The sequence below is a fragment of the Mesoplodon bidens genome (assembly GCF_964165515.1).
Source record: "Mesoplodon bidens genome assembly, chromosome: 3".
In the NCBI taxonomy this organism is placed as follows: domain Eukaryota; kingdom Metazoa; phylum Chordata; class Mammalia; order Artiodactyla; family Ziphiidae; genus Mesoplodon; species Mesoplodon bidens.
This window is the reverse complement of record NC_138178.1, coordinates 14,878,989-14,904,285: the sequence shown is the minus strand read 5'-3', so window position 1 is coordinate 14,904,285 and position 25,297 is coordinate 14,878,989. Positions and strand designations below refer to the sequence as shown.

Sequence of the window (25,297 nt, the reverse complement as noted above, 5' to 3'; positions counted from 1 at the left end):
GGAGAAGCTATGAAGATACGAATAAGAGCTAAATATAGACTTTCTAATAATCAGAGGTACCCAGAGATGGTACTCAGAGGCTCTGGGGTGATGAGCTTTTCATCACCAGAGGTCCTTAAGCATTCCAGAAGGCCCCTTATTCAGGACTTCATAGAGTGTATTTAAGCATTATATATGTGTATGCACTCGAATGAATTTAAGGTTTGTTCTATCCCTGTAAGTCTTGAATATTCTGGTGCCCCCTCCACCCACGAAGTCGTATATGTTTCAGAAAAATACAAAAATGGCAAAGTAAACTAGAAAGCATGATTGTGTGTTTACTCACACAATCTCCCAGTTTTTGAAGACATCTTATTTTTTCATAACCCAAAGTGAAAAAGTAAAACTCATGCCCACACAACAAGACTACAAGGAAGACTATAGTTCTCCTATCCAGAGAACATAGTTAGTTGTGACGTGATACTCTGAGGTGGAGAGGGACCCACCAACTCTTCACCTTTTAAGGAAGTTGGTAGATTTCATGTTCATGTTGCTGCAGGACAAGCAGGGCTCCAGTTTGTCTTTAGTTAAAGGTCTGCATAAAAACAAAGGAATTTATCAGGAAAGTAACAACCGGTACAAAGTGCCTTAAATAAATCTTTCCCATTAAGGGTTACTTGAAATAGAATAAAGTAACATAGAGCCAGAGATACAAAGTGCTATTTTGCTTTCTCCCATGGTTCTCTCAGCAAATGAATTTCTTAAGTTTTACTGAGAGGTGAGGTTGACAAGTAAGTATGTATGATTTCTTTAAATAGGTAGGAGAAGCAAAGCATACTTGGCACTTTGCACTTAGAAATAAACTCGTTTGTGGTTTTCTATCTCCATCTTTTTCTCCCTTTCTCTTAAGATTTAGACTATTCTGAGAGCTTTTGGTATAACATGTAAGCTCCAGCCACTTAAAATCACTTCTGCTACTCTGTTTCCTTCCCTCACACCGCAAAGAAGCCTTAGGGAATTTTTTAATATTCTCATTCAAACATTTTTTCTGAAATTTAAGTTGGCATTTTTCCCATTCCTATTTTATTTCAATCTGTGATCATTAACATCTTCATATTATAATCACTGCTAATGGGCAAAGTACTTTTTTCTTCTCACCCTTCTCTTAACTATAGAAAACACAGATTTCATTCACATTGAAACTCCCATGTGCAGTAAATGATGCAGCTGAGTCACATTCCAGGCAGGTGCAAATCTGTTTCCCTGACGTAGAACAGAGTGTAGATCCCCAATCTTGATCAGGAGGAGATAAGATGAGAGTGCAGCTACTTAGTTATCTTCCCTCCATGAATCTCCACTTAAGAAAATATATCATTATCTCTTATTGACCTCCAAGTAGTAAAGAGACAGATAAATATCTGCCTTGCCTTCCTGCCTTTATGAGCCTAATATATATGAATATATATACATATTCAGTCATTCATTTACCTCAGCACATAGTAGAACAATTGCCTGTTTTATTTATTTGTCAATGAAAAGTAGGTATAAGACTAAAGTATTCTCATTGATATTTTCATTCAAATCAATTTTGTGAAAGACTTTATAGTAATAAATGATGTGATTTAACAGTAAATGAAAAAAAAAGTCCTTTAAATATCAAAAGATAGTACTGGGCTTCCCTGGTGGTGCAGTGGTTGAGTCCGCCTGCCAATGCAGGGGACACGGGTTCATGCCCCGGTCCGGGAGAATCCCACGTGCCGTGGAGCAGCTGGGCCCGTGGGCCATGACCGCTGAGCCTGCGTGTCCGGAGCCTGTGCTCCGCAGCGGGAGAGGCCACGGAGGTGAGAGACCCATGTACTGCAAAAAAAAAAAAAAAAAGATAGTACTAATGGAAGTTTCTAGGAAGTTGCTAGTGGTGGTAACAGCATAAATGTTTTGCTTCCAAAATATCCAGATAAAAACAGACAGAACAACTGGATATCAAAGTCAAAAACTTGTGGGCAGCATTTACAACAAAACCAGCTGACAACTTATGTCCAAAATATAAATATGAACCCTCAAATACAGCAGATAATAACAAGCCACCGATATCCACAAGACCTGAATGTTGTCCATATCTGTGTGCAAGAAAGCAAAGGGTAGCAACAAGGTGTCCAACAAACATGAAAACAGGAGAACCACAAAATAGCCAATAGGCATTGACTAGAAAATACAGCAGGCTAATGTGAGAACAGCAGCAAGAAATGGGAAGGGCAAGTGCCAACCCCAGTTGCAGGTGAGTGCATGAGCCCTATGTATAAATTTCTGAAGGAGCTAGAGTGGTTTGGTTTGAAGAATTCTCAAAATTGACCTGCCAGGGCCATCTTCCATGACAGTGCCCACGCTAGGACAAAACCCTGGGAGTGGATTCAGAATTGAGTAGGACAGAGACAGCAGAGATTTTAAAAGCAGGGGTCAGGGGAGGTTCTTTTAAAGTTATGCAGGGTAACAGAGTCAGGAAATATCAGAGAGCAAGCCATCATATGTTTTTAATACAATTGAAGAACAACAGAAGAGGGAACTCTGAAACTATTGATGTTACTTCAGCCAGTCCTCTTTCTGAAAGTTCAGAGAAACCAAATGTGAATAAAAATAAGCAGAAGAAAAATATGGAGGTGAAATCCCTGCAAAGATACTACAATTTAAAGAGAATAAAGAGCAGAATTATGGGGTTGGCCAAAAAGTTCGTCCAGGTTTTTCCATAAGATGTCCGGAAAAACCCCAGTGAACTTTTTGGCCAACCCAAGATATCCCTACAGTCAGTGAAAGCATATCAGAAAGACATGCCTTTAAAAATCTACTGAAAACTCGAAAGTACTATTTCAAAACTAGGTAAAAAGCATTAAGAAAATGATGCATAACATTAAAGAACAACTCAAATTGACATTATATAAACTAAAAAATGTGGTGAACATCCTTAAGAATTAGAAATAAAAGAAAAAGTCAGAAATAAAAGAAAAAATCATTTTGGAAATGAGGAAAAAACTAGAATAAGAGAAGAGCAAATAATTCTTTGTGACCTAGGAGAAATAAAAGGTTAAAAGAAAGAAAAGTTTAAAATTGAAAAGAACTAAAGAAGGAGATTAAAAAGATTTGAGAGATAATGACAAACATTGAAGATTTACAAAGACCCAACATGTGGATAATAGGAATCCCTAAAGAAGAAAACCAAAGCAATAAATAAGTAAACACAAAATGTAAAAATTATATAAACTATGATTTTTTTACAAAGTTCTTGCAACTTAAAAAAAAAATCTAAATATTGAAAGAAGACAGTGTGTACCTGAGATTATTGACCAAAACCAAAACCAATTGGTTAACATTAAAATTTATTCTTCTAAAATCACAGGATGATTTTTGTAAGGAAAGAAAGAAAATCCTTTGTGCACTTAGACAAATGGAACACCTGATTTTTAAGGGAATATGAATTAGATAATCAGCAACTTTTTGACAGCAATTTTTTAAGCCATAGGAAAATGGGGTAACAATATTAAAGGAAAGGAAATGTAAGCCAAGGTTTTATATCCAGCAAAACTAATTTTCAAGTATAAAGGGCACAGTAAACTATTATTAACATACAAGACTCTGGCAATGTTGTTTTCATGAGCTTTTCCTGAGAAATCTATTAGAGAAGAGCTTCAAATAAACAAAATGACAAAAGAGAATTCAAACAAGAACTTGTGAACTCAGTTGGCACCACTCAGAAACTTCTGTACACTTTCCCTATATGACTGTCCTTTGTACATTTGAAGGTGGCTATTGATAGAATATATATCTCATGTTTCAGCTTCCTTCACCTGACAACAAACATTTTGGAATTGTTTAGAAAATGTTCACAATATTTTTTCTATATGTTACTCCATTTATATTTTTAAATGCAATTGCTAATTTTACATCTAATATTATATGTCAAGTATACTTTAATTTAAAAAGCAAATGCAGCTGCTAATTTATACATGCATGTTTTAATTTATATAATAATTATACATATGTATATTCATGATAATGTGCATAATTTATATATGCACATTCTAATCTCCCATTCACTGAGTGTTAAAATAATAATATTACAAGTAGTAATATATCATTTATTATTGCTTTTGATCTGGCATATACTGTATTAAGTGTTTTATATTTGTAAATCTCTGGGCCTCATATAAGCCATTAAAAAGAGGTAAATTTGAATAATACAGATGGCTAACTGTTCAGCATAATTTGTGTGCCCAGTTCCATAGTACAGATTTGTGACTGGTGAGTAATTATGCAACTTAAGATTACATTTCCCAGGTTCTCTTGCATCTGAATGTGGCCATATGACTACTGATCACCAACAGTAAGTGATGTGTGCCACTTTTAAGTCAAGGCTTTCAGAATTGGATGTGTCTTTTACACACCTTACGTCCTCTTCCACCAACTGGATACACAGTCCAAGAGACTGGAGAAGCCAAGTTGAAAAAAGCCTGATCCATGCATGGAAGGAAGTTGCCTGCCTATAGGAACACTTGTCTTGAACTATTATGTGAACAAGAAATAAACTTCAATTTATTAAGCCATTGAAAAACTTAAAAGAAGGATTATTAATAGAGAAAATAGTTACCATCTAGTGGATGTAAAGCCACATAATAAATTCATTAAGATAATGAAATATCAGGGAAAATCATTGGGCTGGGTATGTTTTGACAAACAACATAATTGCATTAGAATTTGTTTAGAAAGAGAAGTATATAAAAAAGGAAACAGATGGACTAAAAACCACTGACGATGTTGAAAAAATTCAAGTCAAAAGAAAACCAAGATGATAAATATATTGCTAGTGACAAATCCAAATGTAAAAGAAATGAAATTATTGGAGAAAAGAACTGTAATAATGTAAAGTTATACAAGACATATATTGTCTATAAAAATTACAGGAGTACAGAAGAGGAAGAGTAAAATATATTTTAAAAAATATAACAATTATGTTTTTGGACTTAAATATTTTTTGACCAACTGTAAAATCTATTTAGCAGAATATATTTAGTGTAATTGGAAAAACTGAGTATATATCTATTTTTTAATGAAATGATTTATGATATTTCAGTGGGACAAATAAGTAACCAGAGGTTATGAGATTTGAAATTATTTTCTATTAACTCTGGTTAATAGGTGGAACTGACTGATCAGTTCTTTCAAGGGACTGTCTTTAAAACAAAATCAGAAAGACTTCCCTCATTGTATTATTTTATTTTACTTCTGAGTGAACTTTAATAACCATATAGTAGCTCCAGGGTACAGCACATCTGCCTCATTCATTGTTTTTATCCCCAGGACAAGCACAATACTTATAAATATTAGCTGAATAAATAGTCTCATCTAAAATAATCCAAGTAGAACTTCAATAAACAGAATCATGAAATGATAGAAAGTTGAAGACAGCAGGAAATTTAAGGAAAAAATCAAATGCAGTGGTTCACAACTTTTGCATTACATGTCTCACCTAAAAAGAAATTAGACTTCATTTCCCTGAATAAACATTTGTATACTTGGAAATATAAATAAGTCTTGAATTTGCAGCACTGATGTTTTAAGATGATGTATTAAGATATTTTTAATGTAAATCTTACTGGTATATTTTAGTAGAGTCATTCGCCGTATGTTTTAAATGCATAAAACTAATGTTGATTTTAAAATATTGCCCTTTTAAAAATTACTGGCACATATTTATCAGATATAAGACTAACAGAAGGTTGTAGGTTCATAGTAAGTAGAGAACCAGTGTTTGTCCAGTTTCTCATTTTCTACATGAGAACGTGGATAACTTCCCATGAGATGGGAAGTGATTTGCCTGAGGCCTTAGTGTTTGATGGTAACAGAAGCAGGAACCAGTTAAATGCAGTAGAAAGAGTGCAGTGCAAAGAGGACAGACCTTGCATAAATTCTAGCTTTTAATTTATTAACTTTGTGACTTTTGGTCAATTCCTTAACCTCTCGTGTAATCCAACCAGGAATTAAAACCAAATTTGCTGACTCCCAACTGCCTTCATCAGCATAGTGTTAAAAGCACTATTTTTTAAAAGATGGTCATTAGTCTTAGCCAAAAATTATATAAATACCAAAATTTATTGGAGGTATTCATCTTTTTCCTACTCCTCCCTTGTATTTATTGGAGAGGTTCATTTATTTCCCATACCTACCCTCCTTTCTTATGTGAATGTTGGTGAGTTACCCAAATGATAAAAAGGAAGAGAAAAAGTGATCTAGAGTGATCTAAATAATTCACAAACCATTTCCTCAACCCCTAGATATAATACCATTGATTGTGCAATAAAAAGAGTCATTTTTATAGGTTCTAGTTCATCTATCTCAGACATCTTGATTTTTTTATTTCTTTCTTTCATTTTAAAAATGCTGTGAACGTTGGAGTTACTTCCAGGACTGTAACCTGGCTCACATAGTATCATTCCAATGGTTATCATTACTTCTTTATCACAAGACGAATGTCTTGCACTTTCAGCTAAGCTTTTGTGGAAATTACATGAATCTTTGTAAAGGATAGTAATGAACATCATTGGAGGTTCTAAGTAAGGAAAGATTAAACACTGATATTAGTCAGTTATAACATTGTATGAAAACAGTTATGAATGCATCTGTAATATCCCTTCAATTGATCTTGTACAGCAGATATTCCTTAACATTTATTTTTCTGCCATACTAATGCTATATTGTTCCCCTTTTGATTTTTTTATTGAAGTATAGTTGATATACAGCATTATATTAATTTCAGTGGTACAACACAGTGATTCAATTTTTTATGGGTAGGATCATCATTATTTTTTATTTCACTTTCTCAATTGACTTGAAAAGAGATAGTGTGTATCCAAAATTCCAAAATAAATAGATCGAGTTTCTCAAATTTAAAAAAGATATACCATTATGCATATCTATTTTTCTATAGTACCTTAAATAGATAAAAAGTTTGCTATCTGCCTTTTAAATTTTTTCTAAACCTTTTAATTTTATTTAAACATATACAAATTAAACATGTCCTGAAATACCAGTCGAATATTACAGATCTATTTTTGTCCTAGCTTGATTGATAAGCATTACACTAAATCGTCACATGAATAGTGTCCAGCCTTGGATTTGATGGCATAAACCATTTAATTGGGTTGTTTCCTAATCTTGTGATTAAATGTAGATTAAAGCATGCAATCCCTTTAGGGCAGGAAATAACTCATCATTTACCATTCCTAAGGTCACGGCTGATTAGAGTTTAACTTGCCACTTTTCTTTCACCTCACTGAGAAGCACAGTGATGCTCCAGATACAAGTTACTTTATGAGAACAGCCTCTTCGGGACCACAGCCAGTCCTATTGTTGTACAGATCAACACTAACTCACATTGGACTTTTATTAGAACATTTATGAGCAGGGCAGCATTATCTTGTCTTTTAACCAAGTCACTGGGCACCAGTGACCTGGCCTGTTTTCACACTCAACTGCAAATTACTTTTCCACAGCGTAAATTGCCTGTCTAATAGCAAATTATTACTCTATTTTAGTAGACGACAACCACTCATGGCAGTGTAGTTCAAAAAATCAAAAGATACTGCCAAATGCATTATCAATATAATATTATAAGCGAATACCAAAGAAGCCTGGAATCTTCTCAGCTCATATCATGGAAAATCAATCAAAACTGAAACTCCTATTTGTGAAATGCAATCTGGTAGATGTTCTTAATATTGCAGAATTGGAACTAGGGGAAAAATATAACCCAGTTTATGTCTGTTGTCTGATATAAGTTGTTACTAGTTCTCCCATTCGCTCTCAGAATGTCCTAATTTGGACAATGTCATATGGTCACCCTGTATATAATCATGTATGCCAGCTTATTATATAGGTGGAATCATAGAACATAAAAACTTTAAAGACCAAATAGCCACATAGGAACTTAATAATAATACAAGGAACATCAACGGTATGTTCCATGCTGAATAGTTCAGGCAAGTACTACAGAATTCTTAGGAAAGAGAGGGTGATTAATCGGGGGAATTTCATTAAAGAGGCAGTATTTGAGCAGAGTCTCAAAAGAGTGCCAGGCTGTGCCTAAGCAAAAAGGAAGGGGAGATGCCATTCACATGGAAGAGGGGTATGTTATGATTTTACAAAAGCATTAGATCAAGAAGGGGCAAGATGGATTGATTTATTCAACTATATATGGGTATCTACAGACAAGTACTGGGAGTAGCTTTAATGTGGATGGAGGTTACATGTGACAAGCTTTGAAGAACTAACTACAAAATCTGGGCTTCCTTCTATGGGCAGTGAGCATCAGTGATGTAATAAAGGAGTAGAAGTTGAAAACGGTGTTGGGGAAGGGGGCTGGAGACAGCTGGAGAAGAGAGAAAAGACCTGCAGAGGAGAGCTAGAAGGCTGTCTCGGTAGTTCATGTGTGAGATGAGAGCTGCGAGCTGAATTAGGGTATTAATGGAAGGAATGGAATGGGCCTACTTCAAGAGCCATGTGGAGGCAGAAGATAGAATTTAGCCATTTTCATTTGCTTAAAGCTTTGTGTCTGAAAGCGCTTTCAATTAATTATCTTTGATTCTCAGTGAGGTCCGTAAATGTAGGCATTTGTTCTATCCCTGTTTTACAGAGAAAGTAACGGAGAGTCCAAGAAGTTAAGCACTTCCAAAACTCCTATAGCTAATTTGTGGTAAAGGTGGGGAGAGTATCCTGATTCTTTGAATCAAATGTGTGGGATGAAGAGAAGGAAGTAAAGATAATTCCAAAGTACAAAATCTGAGACACCGGGAAATTAAATTTTCTAGCCACAGAATTAGAAACATCAGAGGACAAAGTTAGTTTAGGAATGAAAGTGATGGGGGTGGATTTTAAGCATGTTTGGTTTGAGCTGATGGTCAGATCACAATTGGGCCTCTTCAAAAGCAACTGAAGAAAAGGAATGGATTAAGAAAAAGCAGTCGAGTGAGAAAATATGCAAGTTACAATAGTGAGAATTGAACCTCAAGAGAATAAAGAATGCTACGGGGAAGAGAGAGAGCTCGTGGCTGTCTTAGGACATGTTAACATTTAGCAGTCATAAACCAGGGAAGGAGACAAGTGTAAAAGGTAAAAGAAAAAAAAGAAAGGCATAACAAAAGAAAAAAACCCAAGATGCAAGAAAATACACCGTCATAGAGCACCAGCAAAAGGGAAAGTATCAAAAATCAAGAGTAAGCAGCAGTACAAAGGGCTCTAGAGACACCAAAGAATTAGAAGAGAAAAAAGGTACTAACTTGATAAGGAGATTAGTTGTCACCCGTGAGGACGCAGTTTCAAGGTAAGGAGCAGACATCAGATTTAAGGGGGTAAAATTAGTGGTGTAATGTGAAGGCAGTGGATTCAGTCAGACATTCAAGAGAGATTTAGTAATGAGGCTAGAAAAAAACATCAAGTAAAGGTGGTTTTTTGGTTTTGGGGTTTTCTGATGTTGAGTATAGGCATAAGGTAAAGAAAAAAATGAACGGATTTTTTTTTTAAGGTGCTTGGGAAGGAGGGAAGGATGAAGTAGAGACAGGATTGAGTAGGAAATGCAATTAACTATGCAAGGAGGAAGACTATCTTTTTATTTCAGGTAAGAAGAAAGGATGAGTAGATATGAAGGCTTTAGTGAAGAGAGAGGGGAAAGGGTTAGCACCTTAATGGCTTCATGTTCTCAGTAAAAATGGGTGATGAAATATGAGATTGAGAGAGGACAGCACGGATTGGGATTGGATGGAGTCTGGGTGTATCACGAGGATTTAACGAGAGAAGAGTGAATGAATCCCTGAGTTCCCAGTTGGAAGAGTGGGATTCTGATCTCAGGTGGCCTCGGACCGCAGCTGCTTGAAGCAGGGTTTCAGTTCCTGGCCAGTGATTGAGGTCGGGTCGTGGCGGTGAGATACCGAATCCTAGCCACTAGACTAGTGGTCAGTGACAAGGCGCTGGCCCTTTGGCTTTGCAGAAAATTCCCACAAGGAAAGAAAATAGTGAAACAAGTAAAGTGTTTTTTAGGAGGAAGAGTACCTGTGGATAGACACATGGGGGGGACTCAGAGAGAGAGTCGTGCTCTCGTGGTAGATTGAATCACTTATATGGGGCATTTATTCCAGGTTTCCTTTGGCCAATCACTTTGATTTGCCTGGTTCTGAGTCCGTATTTGGTACATCTCAGGATTCTCCCATGTGTGCACGTGCATCTCTTAGCCAAGATGGATTCCAGCAAAGAGCCCTATGGACAAATTGACATTATTCCCCTTTTGACCTCCAAGGAGCTTTCTAGTCGGGAAGGTCTCCTTGACTTCAAGAATGAGAAATATGTGGTCTCTTGTCTTTTATCTGGGCAGGGCTCAGCCTCTCCAATTTTCCTGCTATTATTGAGTTTCTGTCCAAAGGGGACGAACTCCATTTGCTCAGCCTCGGGCCCATCTACCTCCTGCCTCAATTCTTTGGGGCTGGGTTAACGCGAATATGTAACTTTTTTCTGCAGTAGTTGTGACAGCTTAGGGTCTGGAATAGGAAAAGGTAGGAGATGAGGATTTAAGGTAAGGGTGAGAGAACTTAATTTAAAGGAGTTAGAGGTAGTGCAGTGCTGTGAGATGGCCAGGCCTTGGAGGTGGCTGTTTTGAGATAAGATAGAATGAGCAATATAGAAGAGATAAAAGTGGATATTTTCAAAATGACTGAGGAGGAATCCTGAAGAAGAGAATGTTGAAGTTATTAAAGTTGCTGCAGGGGATACAGTAGAGGGGAAAAACAAAGTGCAAAAACCCAGCAGCACGCAGTCTGCAGTCCGCCCTGGGAGTTTCATTCTGTCCTCTGTCTTCATGTTCAATCTTCTCATGAAACCGTCTCTGATGACTCAAATCCAAAAGAGGACCTCTTTCCTCCAAACTCATAAAATTTACTTTTAAATACTTTCAGCACATACTTGACCTTATACTGAGTAATTAAATCCCTTGTCTGCATTTTTAGCTTCAAGTGTATTCAAGCTTTTGTAGGCAAATACCTTATTTTCCCTTAATATACTGTAAATGCCTTAAGTTTAGTGTTGTGTTTTAAATAGATGTGCTTAAATAGAAATTTTATTGGCAGACTGAATGCAGTTATATCCACATGAATGCGCTGTCACTATTAACGAGTCATTCTTATTGGGGGCAACAAAATGCCCAATAATGGGTTGAAATCAAAAGAGGAAAAATGTCTCTGTGTGCTGAGTCTCTCACGGGGCATAAACTGTAGAAGATCTATGCAAGTCTGTACGAACACTCGTGAATCTCCTTGTGCATCACACTTTGCTAGACATGGTAGATCAATGCGGAACCAAGGGCAGGGCTTTGAGAGCAATCTGCCCCAGGTGCAGGTCATGAGGGGGCGCATTGTCTATAGAGAATGGTATAATTACAATAGAACTGACTAAAAAAGGTGAGCTTTTTATTATCACTGTGTACCTGAAATTCTAAATTGTGTTAAAAACTTTTGCTGATCTAAGGTCTGAAGAGTTGACTCAGTCACTATTGAGCTTTACTAACATAGCATATACGTAAACTTCAACTGAGCACAGGTTTCTTACTTTTCCCTTGATGAATATTGTCTTCTACATGAAACTCAGTTCAGAGAACTCCCAGCTACACGCTTGGCTCCTCACAGCCGACTCAGCTACATGCATTCATTTAGAGAATAAATGAATTCTTTTGAATCATGACTCCATAAGAATCTGGAGTTCCTTGTACGTGTTCAGGATCAACGGGTCTCCAACCCACATAGTACTACACGCATCTGTGTTAAAACAGTAGATTCAAAAGCAAGAACTATGGCGCTATGGTTGTAAAGACAAAGAAAAAGAACTTGGGTTACTTCAATTCTATTATTGCAAAGTGCAGATCGTTCTCAGAACCTGGTCCTCACTCATTCGTCAATATTCCCTCATCTGTCTTTTCCCCCTTTTTTCAAAAACACATTGTCATTGCATCTTCCCTTTTTGTACAGTAATATTTGTTTTGTTTTTTATTTATAATGTTTTTTGCTGGTGTGATTATATCTATGAAGTGCAAAACAGGAAGGTTTTCAGCATCTGCTTCTTTTCTGGCCATTATTATTATTCATTTCCCTTTCTGATTATGACTGAAAATAACGTTGTCTCGCAGAGGAGGCAGATGTTACAAAAAGGATCTACTCCAGATGTCAAATATCTTCAGTACACCACTGCCACGGCTACTTCAGAGTTCAACAGATATGACTTTGACTCCAAGGACAGATACATAGAGTACATGTATGCAACCACATAAACAACCACAGTGTGTGCTAAAATGTGACAAGAGATGTAGCTAAAATATCAGGAAATGTCTGAGACAACACAGGAGAATGAAAAGTAACTTCTAATCTGTAGGTAGGAATCTAGAAATCTTCCTCGGAAATAATGTGAAACGGATAGTGTCTGTATAAGTAAAAATGATGAAGTAAGTGGCATTCCAGTTTAGGGGAAAACCACAGGCAAAGGCTCGGAGTAGGAAGGCATGGGATGTAGACATGGAAAGTGGCTCTCAACCCTTACTGTGCATCTGACTGACCCGAAGAACTTTTTTAAAAAATCCACCTGCCTGGGCCCCAGCGAGAGATTCTAAATCAGTTGGCCAAGGTGGGCTTTGACATCAATACTCTTTTTTTAATCTCCCCAAATAATGTTATTTTTAGTCATGTCTGAAATCCAGTGGGCTATTAAAAAAAAATGGACATTAAGTGTTTGAACTGTGTGATTGAAAGATCTTTCTTCCCATATTAAAGAATTTGTACTTAATTTAGGAGCCAATAGAGAATCACATAATTTCATTTTATTTTTTAATTTTTATTTTATATTGAAGTATAGTTGATTAACAATGTTGTATTAGTTTCAGTTGTACAACAGAGTAATTCAGTTATACCTATACATGTATCTATTCTGTTTCAAATTCTTTTCCTATTTAGGTTATTACAGAATACTGAGCAGAGTTCCCTGCGCTATACAGTAGGTCCTTGTTGGTTATCTATTTTCAATATAGCAGTGTGTACCCGTCAATCCCAAACTCCCGATCTGTCCCTCCCCCTTTAAGAATACTTTTGCTTTTGGAAAATTATGTGAGTAATATGATGATTTTGTTACTCCCAGTAAATAGCTGTTCTTCACATGCTTTGGGACAATTTTCATCTTGGGCATGTATTAACTATGGTTGTATTAACTAATTCTTCAGGATTATCCACAGCACAGTTCTAGAATGAAGGCAACAGACCACTGGCAAGTCGTAATTTTAGGTTGGAAAAGAGGCAACTGCAGGACAGTAAAACAACTTCTACATGAGGAAAAGCAACCAAAATAGGATGAGTAGAGAATGTGTTAAAAAACACTCAGAAATAGAGTTACAAATGCAGAAAACAAACTTATGGTTACCAGGGTGTAAGGTAGGGGGCAGGGATAAATTGGAAGATTGGGATTGACATATAAACACTAGTATATATAAAATAGGTAACTTATAAGGACCTACTGTATAGCACAGGGAACTCTACTCAATACTCTGTAATGACCGATATGGGAAAAGAATCCAAAAAAGAGTGGATATATGTATATGTATAACTGACTCACTTGGCTGTATGCCTGAAACTAACACAACATTGTAAATCAACTATACTCCAATAAAAATTTTAAAAAAAGAAAAACACCCAGACTTTGCTTCACACAAGAATTATTGCTTAGAATTCTTGGCCACACCAAAAGGTAGACAAATCCATTTGAGTTACTCTTTTTAAGAAAAAAGTGACCTATAATTCATGAAGCAAAGAGACACAGCCACAGATAGGAGTCATTTATTTTAATTAGATTGCAAGTTTGACTGGCCAGGGCCCAGAGCCATTATATTGTGTTTTCCTTTGGATAGGTTTGCCAAATCAAATACACGACACTTAGATAAATTTTAATTTCAAGTAAACAATGAGTAATTTTTTAGCATAAATATGTCCCCGGAAGTATAGTTTTAAAAAATTACTCATTGTTTATCTACCATTCAAATTTAACTGTTGTCCTGTAGATTTATTTGCTAAATCTGGCTAGATCTGGCAACCCAGATTTATAACTGAAAGTAACCTGTGTTGAAATCATATTCAACACAAAATAAGGAGATTAGAGAATAATTTGTACTTAGAAGTATGAAAAAGAGAAAAGATTCCCTTCCTCTGGACAGTCAAAAGTGATCAAAGCTAAATATGGAAAGGTTGACCCAGTTGTATGAACACATCAATTTCCACAAAGATCCACTGGGGACTCAAGGAAAGTTCAAGTTCAATATTTTTTCTTCCCCCCACTTTTAAAGAATGCTCCTGATTGCAGAGACTGTAGAGAAGCATTACCCTTGCAGTTCCAACTGACCAGTAGCATCAGCATCACCTGGGACCTTGTTAGAAACACAGAGTCCCGGGCCTCTCCCCAGACCTGCTGAATCAGAATCTGCATTTTAACAAGATCCCTTGTGATTTGTATGCAAGTGTGAGAAATGCAGATTTCGTTCTATAGTTTCCAAAAACATGCTCTAGAAGGTATAGGATCCATAGGCGCCCCCTCCCCCCGCCCCGGGCTCAGGGAGTGTGTGAGCAGGGTTTCCTCCATCACAATGAAGAGAGACCTATACTCTGAGTGATCCTGTTTGGGCTTCCAGGTAAAATTTCATTGGAACAAAGGGTCTATGGCTTAATATTTTTAATTAAAAAAGAAAAGAAAATCTTGAGAAAACAATCATCCAGTTCATTTCATTTTCCAAATGGGGAAACTAAGTAACAAAACATGGGACTGTGCCTGAGTCTTGTGCTGGGAAGTGACAGGACCGAGATGCTGTCCGTGCCTCAGGATCCCAGCCTCTTTCCACTTCCTACTGTTTACTGAAGAAATACTAGAAATCTCAGAACAACTGCTTGTCAAACGCCATCAAGCACCACAGGTGTCTTCTAGATGAGCCTTGAATTTCAAAATTAACCCCTTGTCTTTCACACTCACGCCTAGTAACTGCCTTTCAAGGGTTCTTCTAACCCATAAAAAGCACTATCCGCTTTGCTCTCCGTTTGAAGACAGGTCTCCAGTTGCAGTTTTGTTTACACTACTAACGCAGGGTACCCCGCAGGTTTGTTTGTGGATATTTCAGCTAATTATCTTGCCACAGACCATCGAGACAGATCTGGATGACTGTTCAATTAATAGTTCTGAAGGAGTAATTAGGGAGACTACCTGTTTTCATGGCCCACCCCAGTGCCAACATATCAGTGTGAACATTTACTTCTGAATTTGATTAATCGCATAAATAATTCTCAGAAATGAAATTAGAGATCACCCACGCATTACACCCAGTCATGTTTTAAGGCATGACACCCTGAATCTCTGTAATGAATTAACATTACAGTCTGGTTTGAATTTTTCAATTTTCAGCATATATCCTGCTCTGTTAGCATGTGACCTTGTGGCCCCCATCAGTTTCTGTAACAATTTGAATTAGCCATTCTAAAAAGAACACAGATTTGGACATGTCTAAGCCTCAAGAAAAAAGTATTAAATGCTGAGTTGTGACCTGTCCGTCATACTTCATGGCAGAGCCAGACATGATGCCCATGTCCATCGGATAGATGTCTCATATTATAGCACCAACCTTAAAGATCGTTCTATGAGAACTAAACATTCAGTCATTCTGTGGAAGTCACAGAACTGCCCCCTTTTTTCATTTATATAAGGAAATCTCTGAACAATTACAGATTGACCTAGGAAAACAACTTCAGTTAGGACTAATTTACATAGATTTCCTTTAAATTTAGGGATCCTAAAAGTTAGTGGAAGAAGGCAGGAGGGACAATGATCAGGAGAACCACGACCCAGAGGATTTTTAAATAATTTTTCTCTCCAGTGTCCAAGTCAGTTATCTCAGGGAAGCAAGCATAAGGATGCTACAGTTTTAGAGGACAAATCCTCAGATATCATTTTACAGATAAGGAAACAAAGGCCCAGAGAAATCAAGTGATTTATTTAAGATCATATAATTGATTTCTGATATGTGAAAGCATTCTAGAAAGGAAGCAGAATTTTGGTAAATTTATTACTCTGTTTGGTATTTTTAGGGCTAGAATTGAGATATCAAGGAATTGCAAAAGAATGTAAAATCGGACCAAATGTTTAAAACCCCAGTTGCATGACATTTATTAGATTTCATTGTAAATTTTAGCATATTATTATGGGAAATACCCTCTATTTTCATCTGGTCAAAAACTCTAGGAGTAAATATAAAATTTTCAGTTTTGCACAAATAAAATGGGAGTCTTGAATATTGTAGTTGGATTATACCTTTTCTATCTTGTTCATCTTTAGAATGCTTATCTGAGCCCTTTATTAAGTCTTACCTCAATGTATCCCTTTCCCCTGAAATGGTTTTTATCTCCCATGTGGAAACCATGTTTCATACCTTTCTTTGGTCATATTTCCTTCAACATGGCATCTAGCACCATGTTAGACATTTCAGGTGTTTTTAGTAAATAATTTGTGCATTCCCTTTGGCCCAATAATTTTATTCCCATCAGGTTAGCAGCAAAAGTATTCACTGTAACATTATTTATTTTATCAAAAAATCTGGAAAAAAATCTCAAAATCAAATTGACTGTATAAATCATATTGAGTTATAAGTAGTTTGCTCTACAGACACTTAAAATAATTTTGTAGAGGGATAGTTCATAAATTTTTTCATGCTCTTAATTGGAAATAAAGGAGTCCATAAAACAGTATTTGCAATGATTTAATGTTTCTAGAAATGCATATAAGTGATGTACACTGATAGTTGAGCCAAATTATGTGTGGGTGGTAGGACCTCTAGTGATTTTAAATCTTGTTGGGGTATTTTTTTTTCTACAATGAGTAGTGGTAAATCAAAAGAAATTTTCTTTAAGGATATGCAGTTAATTCAGAAAATAAGTCTGTGCTGTGTTAACAGAGGAAGCTTCATTGTCCAATATTTTTGTACTTTCAATTTTGAGAACCTCTGTGATGAGTTCACAAAGAACATGATAAACATTATCAATAATCCTTCAATCTTTTCACCTAAGAGAATTATTAACTTAGTAATTCTGACTTATTAACAGAATCCTGAAGTTGTTGGTAATGTTATAGTTTAAGATCGAAATAAAAATAGAGCCATGTTCACAAATTTCAGATAGGTTATACATGAACTACTGAATTTTAAGAACTAATTTCTACAGTGGGGAGAATTAACTTTGGAAGTAGACAGATCTCATTTTAAATCTTGGATCTGCCATTTGCTAGCTTTTTAGTTTTGTGCGAAAGGTAAATGATTGAGTTGTACACATTAAATGAGATAGTGTATGTAAATTACCTACTAACTGCATGAAATACGGTTAAGAGCTTAATAAAATATAACTTTCACAAGCATCAACATTCTCATTAATGGTGCTCCTTTTTATTGGATAAATTTGAAGTTGTGTAAATTTAAGGCATACAGCATGTTACTTTGATACATTTATATATTGTAATATGGTTGCTGTTGTAATGACATTTATTGCATTACATACTTATAGTACAATATTATTTAATACCCATTACAAGCGTATACTCTTAAATACCATCAATCTTATCTCCCCACCCCCATCACCTGGTAACCACTGTTTTACTTTTTGTTACTCTTTTCGGTTTGACTTTTTTAGATTCCACACATAAGTGATATCATACAGTACTTGTCTTTCTCTGACTTGTCTCGCTTAGCATAATGTGCTCAAAGTCCATCCATGTTGTCACAAATGACAGGATGTCCTCCTTTCTCATGGCAGAATAATATCCCACTGTGTATCCCACCTCTTCTTTATCCATTCACCCACTGATGGACATTCAGGTTGTTTCCATATCCTGGCTATTGTGAATAATGCTGCAATAAACATGGGAGTGCATTTATCTCTTCAAACTCCTGTTTTCATTTCCTTTGGGTTTATACCAGAAGTGGAATTGCTGGATCATCTATTTTAAACTTTTTGAGGGACTTCCCTATTGTTTTCCCTAGTGGTTGGACTAATCTACACTCCCACCTACAGTGTCTGAGGATTGCCTCCCATTCCAGCACATCCTCACTAGCACCTGCTGTCTGTTGTCTTCTTGATGATAATCCGCACTCCTTTTTAATGGCCACCTGTAGCACAGTGTCTTTATGTGCTGCTTCACAGGGCTGTACTTGCCTGCTGGACCCACAGGCCAGGTGGGCCTTGGAGGGTGGGGCTTCAGAACAGACTTAGTGGTGCTGCTTCACTCAGCAGAGAAAGACAAGGGCAACCGTGCCCTAAGAAGCCCAGTTGTGAAGTAACTGACACCAGAGTGGGGGTTATAAAGAGTGAGCCTATGGGCATTTTCCCACAAACAGGAGTGACCATAAATTACAGGGTCCATCTCCCTAGAAACGATTAGTATATTTCCATTGATGATGATTTTTAGTTCCAACAAAGACACACTATTTTGCTCTTTAGCCCTCTCAGGTTTACCTTCTTCTCTTGGAAAGTAAAGGTAATTCAGTTTCACTTACATCCTGGGACTTAATCAGCTAATAAATATAAAGCATTCTGACCACATAATGTTATATAGACAGTACATAATATTTTTAGTAGGATGCAATGACCGTGATTGGTGTTTTTCCAGAAGGTAGAGCTAATAGTCATTCCTACCTAATGTGAAAACTCTTTTACAGCCATTAATCATGACAGTGGAATGTAATTGGCAAATCTAGAAAGCTGCTAAATGCCTGTATAGCTACACTGATATTTAACATTTTTCACATTGAAATGCTTTCGATGGAAATAAACTTCCTTTAATATTTATTGTTTTATTTACTCCAAAATTGCAAGCACTCTGATAAATGGAGTAATAGTTTCTAGTGTCACTGTGGCCGCGAAATGCCTTTTAGTGTCTTCTGCTGCTGGAACTTAATAATTCATTTTAGCACTTCTATTTGTAAATCACAGAAGGTTTGTTTGATGGACCTAGTGCTGGGGAGAAGTGTCAATACAAATAACCTGTATTTTAGGACCAGTGTCTATATGTGCAATTATTTACATAGGTTTGAGATTGTCTGCACCCTCTGTTGCTGGATTCAGTTTTCAGGGCACGACATCTGTTAATTTTCAAACATAAAAGTCATCTATGGGAAGTCTTAGCTTAATATTAATGTGATTGATCTTTTAGTTTTTGTTCTGTTTTGTTTTGGGGGCAGTTGTTTTGGCTAGGAAGTCTAGCACCAAATTTGAAGCACACTTATAAGAACTGTGTAGAATTTTATGGCCTTAAGTTTTTGAGTGAATTAATAAGTGAAATGAAGTGATATCATTATTAACTTCTAGAGAAAAGAAAGTGTCAGTGGCTACACATTAAGAAGACTTGTTTTTTATGACCGTTCACTCTTGCTTAGTTATATTTGGACACTTATGGAGTCTTTTAGACATAAATATGCATAAGGCATAAACCATGCCTTTGAGAAGCTCTCAGTCCTATGGGGGGAGGTATGGCCAAGGGAGTGTCACCTGGGAGGCTCTGGTACTGCCATAATGGAGAGTGCTTTGAGCATGTATAATGCCAACCGTGGCAGTAATGAGATCATTTAATATGTTACTAAATTTAAATCAGAAGTTCATCTAAAATATTTGGCAAATATATTTTTCTTATGATATGACCATCACCCTGGTGTTCACTATTTTGCATTTCCTGTTTCAGAGACGCCCAAGCAGATGGCCTGCGATGAAGTTTCGGAGAGGTTCTGGCCATCCTGCCTATGCTGAGGTTGAACCAGTTGGAGAGAAAGAAGGTTTTATTGTATCAGAGCAGTGCTAAAATTTCTAGGACAGAACAGCACCAGTGCTGGCTTACAGGTGTTAAGACTAAAATTTGCCTATACCTTTAAGACACACACACACACACACACACACACACACACAGGAGCCCTAAGCTGCTGTAGTCAGAAGGAGATGAGATTTCTGGACAAGCCCAGCCCAGGAAGGGTTAAAAAAAAACAACCCTAAAACTTATAGAGGACACCAATTACCACTGAACATAGAATTCCCTAGTGGAATGACCTCTATAGTTCACTCAGCACATCTCCTGTGGACTTATCAGAAATATGACAAGATTACAATGCTGTTGGCTTAAGGTGCAGGGTTGCAAAGGGATCAAGACCAAAAATAATAAAGCTTTAGTTCACGAGGGATCTACACCTTGGTTCAGATATTCTTCTCTAATAACTGTGTTCCACAGCCTGACCCCATTCACTCAAAAGAGCAATGATGAATATTTCAGTTTGCTGAGAAAAGGAGCTGATGCAGGAGCAAAAATAAACACAAAATAAGAGGTTTTTCTGTCTTTTCACCAGACATGTGGCTAAAGGGTTTTGTTTTTCTGGTCTAGACCCACCTGTTCCAACAAGTTCATCACTTTACAGGATGAATCTTTTGCCTGTCCGGGAGGTTCCGACTCCGCCTCCGTCTTCCTTGTTCTGGTTGCCCACTCTGTGAGCAGTGACAGAATCGCAGCCTTTTAGCTAAGGGTGAGAAAGGAGGGAGAGGCAAAGGAGGCCTCTGGTTCCCCTGCCTCAGAGTTAAACATCTGATTTGTTTTAAGAAGTATTGCCTCCACCGCCCACTGTGAAGTCCTATGAAGCCACAGTTGCTCTTGGCTGAAGGAAACAAAAGGAAACAATACGAAGAGTTCCTTAATCGTTTTTGAAGCAAAAATGTTAAGGGATTCTAAACACGTGGGACTTTTGTTTTCGCTTTTTACTTTTTGCCGTTTCAGTCCAAAAGGCCCATTTCATTCTCGATTCCAATCTAAGAAGCCAATCAAGGCAGCACATCCCTGGCGATAAAAAGAAGGAAAGAACCCTGCTGGATCATACAGTAATTTTCTTTAAAGCACATAGTAGTTACATAAATATATATATAAATATATTTTTGTTTATAACTAACACAAGGCAGGCTCTTGTGACTCAGAGTGCATTTTGTCATCAAGACAAAACAAATGCGAGATGCATTACTGCATACTTCCATAGAGTTGTAAAATAATCCTTAATATTAGAATATTTTTATGTCACTTAGTGGAAGTGGTTCAATTAGTTGCAGTGCCGATCATTTTCCTGCCTATTTGATCTGCTCTCCCATTCATATCCACCCCTTCCCTCCCTAGTGAAATAAAGCAGATGCAAAAAGCTCCTTAGATGGATCTGTCATTTGCCCCATAATCACAGTCCAGATTTTGAAACCTCCCCATGAATGAAGACAGGAAATTCATCCCTGGAGGAGGAAAGTGGTTAATATATATATACTGAGCTCCTAAAGTTTAAATTCAGGTACTGTGTGTACAATTTCATCAACATCTTGACCCATGAAACTTACGTCTTGTGCCAAGAAGCTATTGGTTTCTGTAGGGTACCGTGTCCAACATTTGCAGATTCAGGTATCAAGAAGCAGAGATGTCTCGTAAGCAGCACTTTACTACCAACTTAGCATCTATACACATGTCTACATTCAGTATCATATTTTATCATCACAATTGTCTGATGTAAACTCATGCCATTTTCCATCAAGTATATTTTGCTTTACATTTTTAAGTACCTGATGAGGGTGATCATTTTTTCCTAACCTGCTTAGATAATAATTGCAAAAAAAATTGACAAGCAAGGTGATTGAAGGATGTGATGACAATCTCTCTGCTGTAGCTACGTTCAGTTTATAGGAAATAACCCAACTTATTTCTTGTGGAGTAGGTTTGGTCAGTTAGCAATAACCAAATGACTTGCCAACGTAACTGGTGCAAAGGGTACTCTACAAAGACATAAGGAACACATAGACGATTCCTTCTAGGATAAGATGATGCTTCTTTCACTGGCTTTTGTGTTAGGTGTGGCTTCCAATAGGGGATGATTGACAGTTATATAAGTCATGCATATATATATATATATATATATATATATATATCTCCAACTCCTTTTGCAATTCTTTGAAGTAGTAATGTTATCTTTATTCCTTTCGAAGCTCATCTTCCATTTTCGATTCAAAAACATCAACAATTCTGTAAAATAACATAAAACTCTGAATTGTTCAATGAACTAGAGCACCCAGTAATAGGGAAAACTTTTCAGAAGTAAAAAGGCTGCTGAAGTGTGGAAAAACTTCCCAACCAAACCCAAAGTTAAAGGTGGTAAGACGTTTCTGTTGTTTATGAATCTTTTAGGGGTAAGGAGAAAGGTTGGCTGAATCCCTTTTTTTCATGAAACTTTCATTCTACCCTATATCTCTGGTTTGTTCTTTGTGCCCATGTACTGCAAAGGAAGAGCAGACATACACACAGTTTCTGGAAAGTCAGAATGGACTCTGATGCTTTGGACTTTACATATATTATGTATTAGAAAGGGTGCATCTGTACATTACTTAATATATTATGAACATAGTAGAGAGAGAATAAAAATACTTTTACAAATTATGAATAGCAAAGGAACACATACAATGTTCTGGAGAAATAGATAAATGGTGCTACAGAGGAAGTTCGTTATTTCATCTTAATTATTTGTAAAAACATTTAGTGAATAGGTAAACGTACTAAAAGTCAAGAAAAATATCTTAAGCCAACACTTGACCACAGTGTTGGTTTGTTTATGACAGGTTTGGACTTCAAGATATACTAACAACTAGAAAACTAAAGATAAATAATAAAGTACAATTTATCCCCCATTATTATTTTAGTTTGAGATACCTAGGGCAGTTGCTCATCCCTCTCACAGGGAGCTTCTAGAATGTGCTGTCCAATATTATACCCATTAGCCAACTGTAGCGCTTTAAATTAATTAAAATTCAATAAAAATAAAAATTCAGTTCTTCAGTCACACTAGCCCTATTTCAAGCACCCAGTAGTTACGTGTGGTTTGTGGCTACCATATCGGACAACACAGAACACCCCTGTCATTGCAGAAAATTCTACTAACACTGCTGTAGAGGTCTTTCCTTTTAACACCCTCCCTTGAAGACAAGGAGGAGGAGAAGAAATAGGTTTGATAGTTCCTGGGCCTATCTAAGCACTTTTGCTCGCAGAGAGGCAGCGTAGAGTAATGAAAAGAATCCCAGCTGACGCAGCTTTGAGTCTCCACTATATCATCTTGGGAAAATCACTTTAACCGCCATGAGTCTCAATTTGCAAGTTTGGAAAATAAAAATATTTTTGTGCTGTCTTCCTTGCAAGATTATTATTATGTAGATTGACTAAATGTATAGACTTTTAAAACTCTATGTCAACAGAACCCACATAAAGCACATCTGTTGGTCCAGTACCAGCACAGATTTGTATTCCAAGGGAAAAATGTCCATCAATCCTAAAAGCATTCAAAGACAGTCACATCAATACAGTTCTAGAGAAAATGCCAAAGGAGAATCCGCTCAAATCACACAGAACTGCTTAAATTCTTTTTTTTCCATATTAATATTTTCTCTTAATACTTCCTCTGCATGACATCAGCCTCAACTATCCCCCCTCTCCCAAAACAAAGTCCCTGTGTGCACCCTTCCTCTGGCTCAGCTCTTTATTGGACAGAGCCACTGAGCCTCTCTAGTTTCTTCTGATTTCCCAGTTTCCTCTTCACAACAAAGGGAAGCTCGGGAGCTGACCAGCAGGCTTCTCTTTAGAAGAAAGTACCTCAAACAAATAATTTCAAATATGTGTTTTATCCCTGTAACACAAATGTAAGGGGCTGTCACATTAAAATATAAAAATATGTGGAACTTTATTTTAAATGTAAAAATTTGCAAATGCACACTGTATGAAAGGAATAAAATAAATTAAAATGCTGCTAATATGTAGATAATAAATATTCTCAGATTAGTATGATTTATTAGTTTTGGCAAAAAATTCTTATGTTATTTCCTCATTCTGAGGGAGTATAAATTTGGTAATGCCCTTAGTGTCTATAGCCCAGGGCAAAAAAAAAGTTTTGCTGAAACACATGCCTTGGTTGAAGACACTTCTATGATAAGAAATTAATATTTAAGTAAGACTAACTGAAAAATACATGATATGGTTAAGGCTTCTTCCTCCTATGAAATGTTATTTTGCTTTGTATTTCTTCCAGCATTTTTTAGATATTTTATTATGATGTGTTTTATTAATTCCCAAAGATTGCTCTTGTTTTCACTTTCCCAGCCTCCAGCTTTTAGCATCAGCATCTATATGCCAGAATCACTGGAGATCATCTAATCCGACCTCTTCATTTACAGATCAGAAAAATTGAGGCCCAGAGATATATAGTAATTTTCCCAGTGTCAGAACCGGGTCTTGAACTTAAAACTCCTGACTGGTTGTTTTTGTTCCAGTTCCCTTTGCCTACGCCGCTTCATCAGCATTTAAGGCCAACCAAGCAGCTTAGATGGCACACTCTACCTAAAAGCAAATTTTATTTGCTATACTGACTCTCTGTTCTGTCTTTAATAGAGAACATTGGACCAATATTCCTCCATCATATGGCTGTCTTAAGAATGGTACCGTTTTATAACAGCCAGTAATTTCAAGTTCTGGCTATTTCAGAGTCTTTATTTGGTATTGCATGTCCCTTTCTTTCACTCCTACCTGTGGCCACCTAAGTTAGCAATACTATCTTGTGCCATATAAAATTGTACTGCCTTTGTTTCATTTCTTCCCAGATGTACCCTAAAATTAATCATCTTCATAGCAGGTCTTCTTACTAAATTATCATAATTCATTTGAAACTAAGAAGCTTTCTTGAGCAAATATTATGAGGTCTGTGGCATGATGTATTATATACTCCTATTTCCTTGTGTTTGTAGAGCACTTTACATTTTACAGAGCATTTTCATTCATTTCTTTATTTGTTCATTCATTCAACCAGCCAATTCACTTAAATATTTGTTGAGCGCCTACTGGAACCAAGTTCCTGTGCTAGATCTTGTGATATACAGTGATAAATACAAACAATAAGAGATCGGGCATGTCCACTGATAATTGTAATACGGTGAACTCCTCAAACACAACTCTGCACATTGATAGGATCATACTACTCTATCCAATTTCCAGTTCCAATTTCTATTCTACTTAGATAGGGAACTCTCAAGTATTGGCCTGAGGAACGTTTCTGAAATATGATACATCACTGCCCATCTCTGCTGTTTGCTCTGTTTCAAAGGATGTGTTCATTTCATTTATAAGAGGAACAGTTACTCAT

The 25,297-nt window shown here is 36.6% G+C and overlaps 1 protein-coding gene across 2 annotated transcripts in view; it reads left to right on the top strand.

The window, feature by feature from the left end:
- Positions 1-25,297, top strand: part of PLXDC2 (plexin domain containing 2) — a 409,788-nt gene that overhangs the window by 373,076 nt on the left and 11,415 nt on the right. Inside the window, exon 14 of one of the 2 annotated variants that reach the window (XM_081229341.1) lies at positions 19,798-22,010. The exons of the other annotated variant lie outside the window; for it this stretch is intronic. Coding sequence (XP_081085467.1) covers positions 19,798-19,914 — 117 coding nt within the window. The 3' untranslated portion in view covers positions 19,915-22,010. Of the gene's footprint in view, positions 1-19,797; positions 22,011-25,297 lie in introns of those variants that run through there. 2 annotated transcript variants of the gene reach the window in all.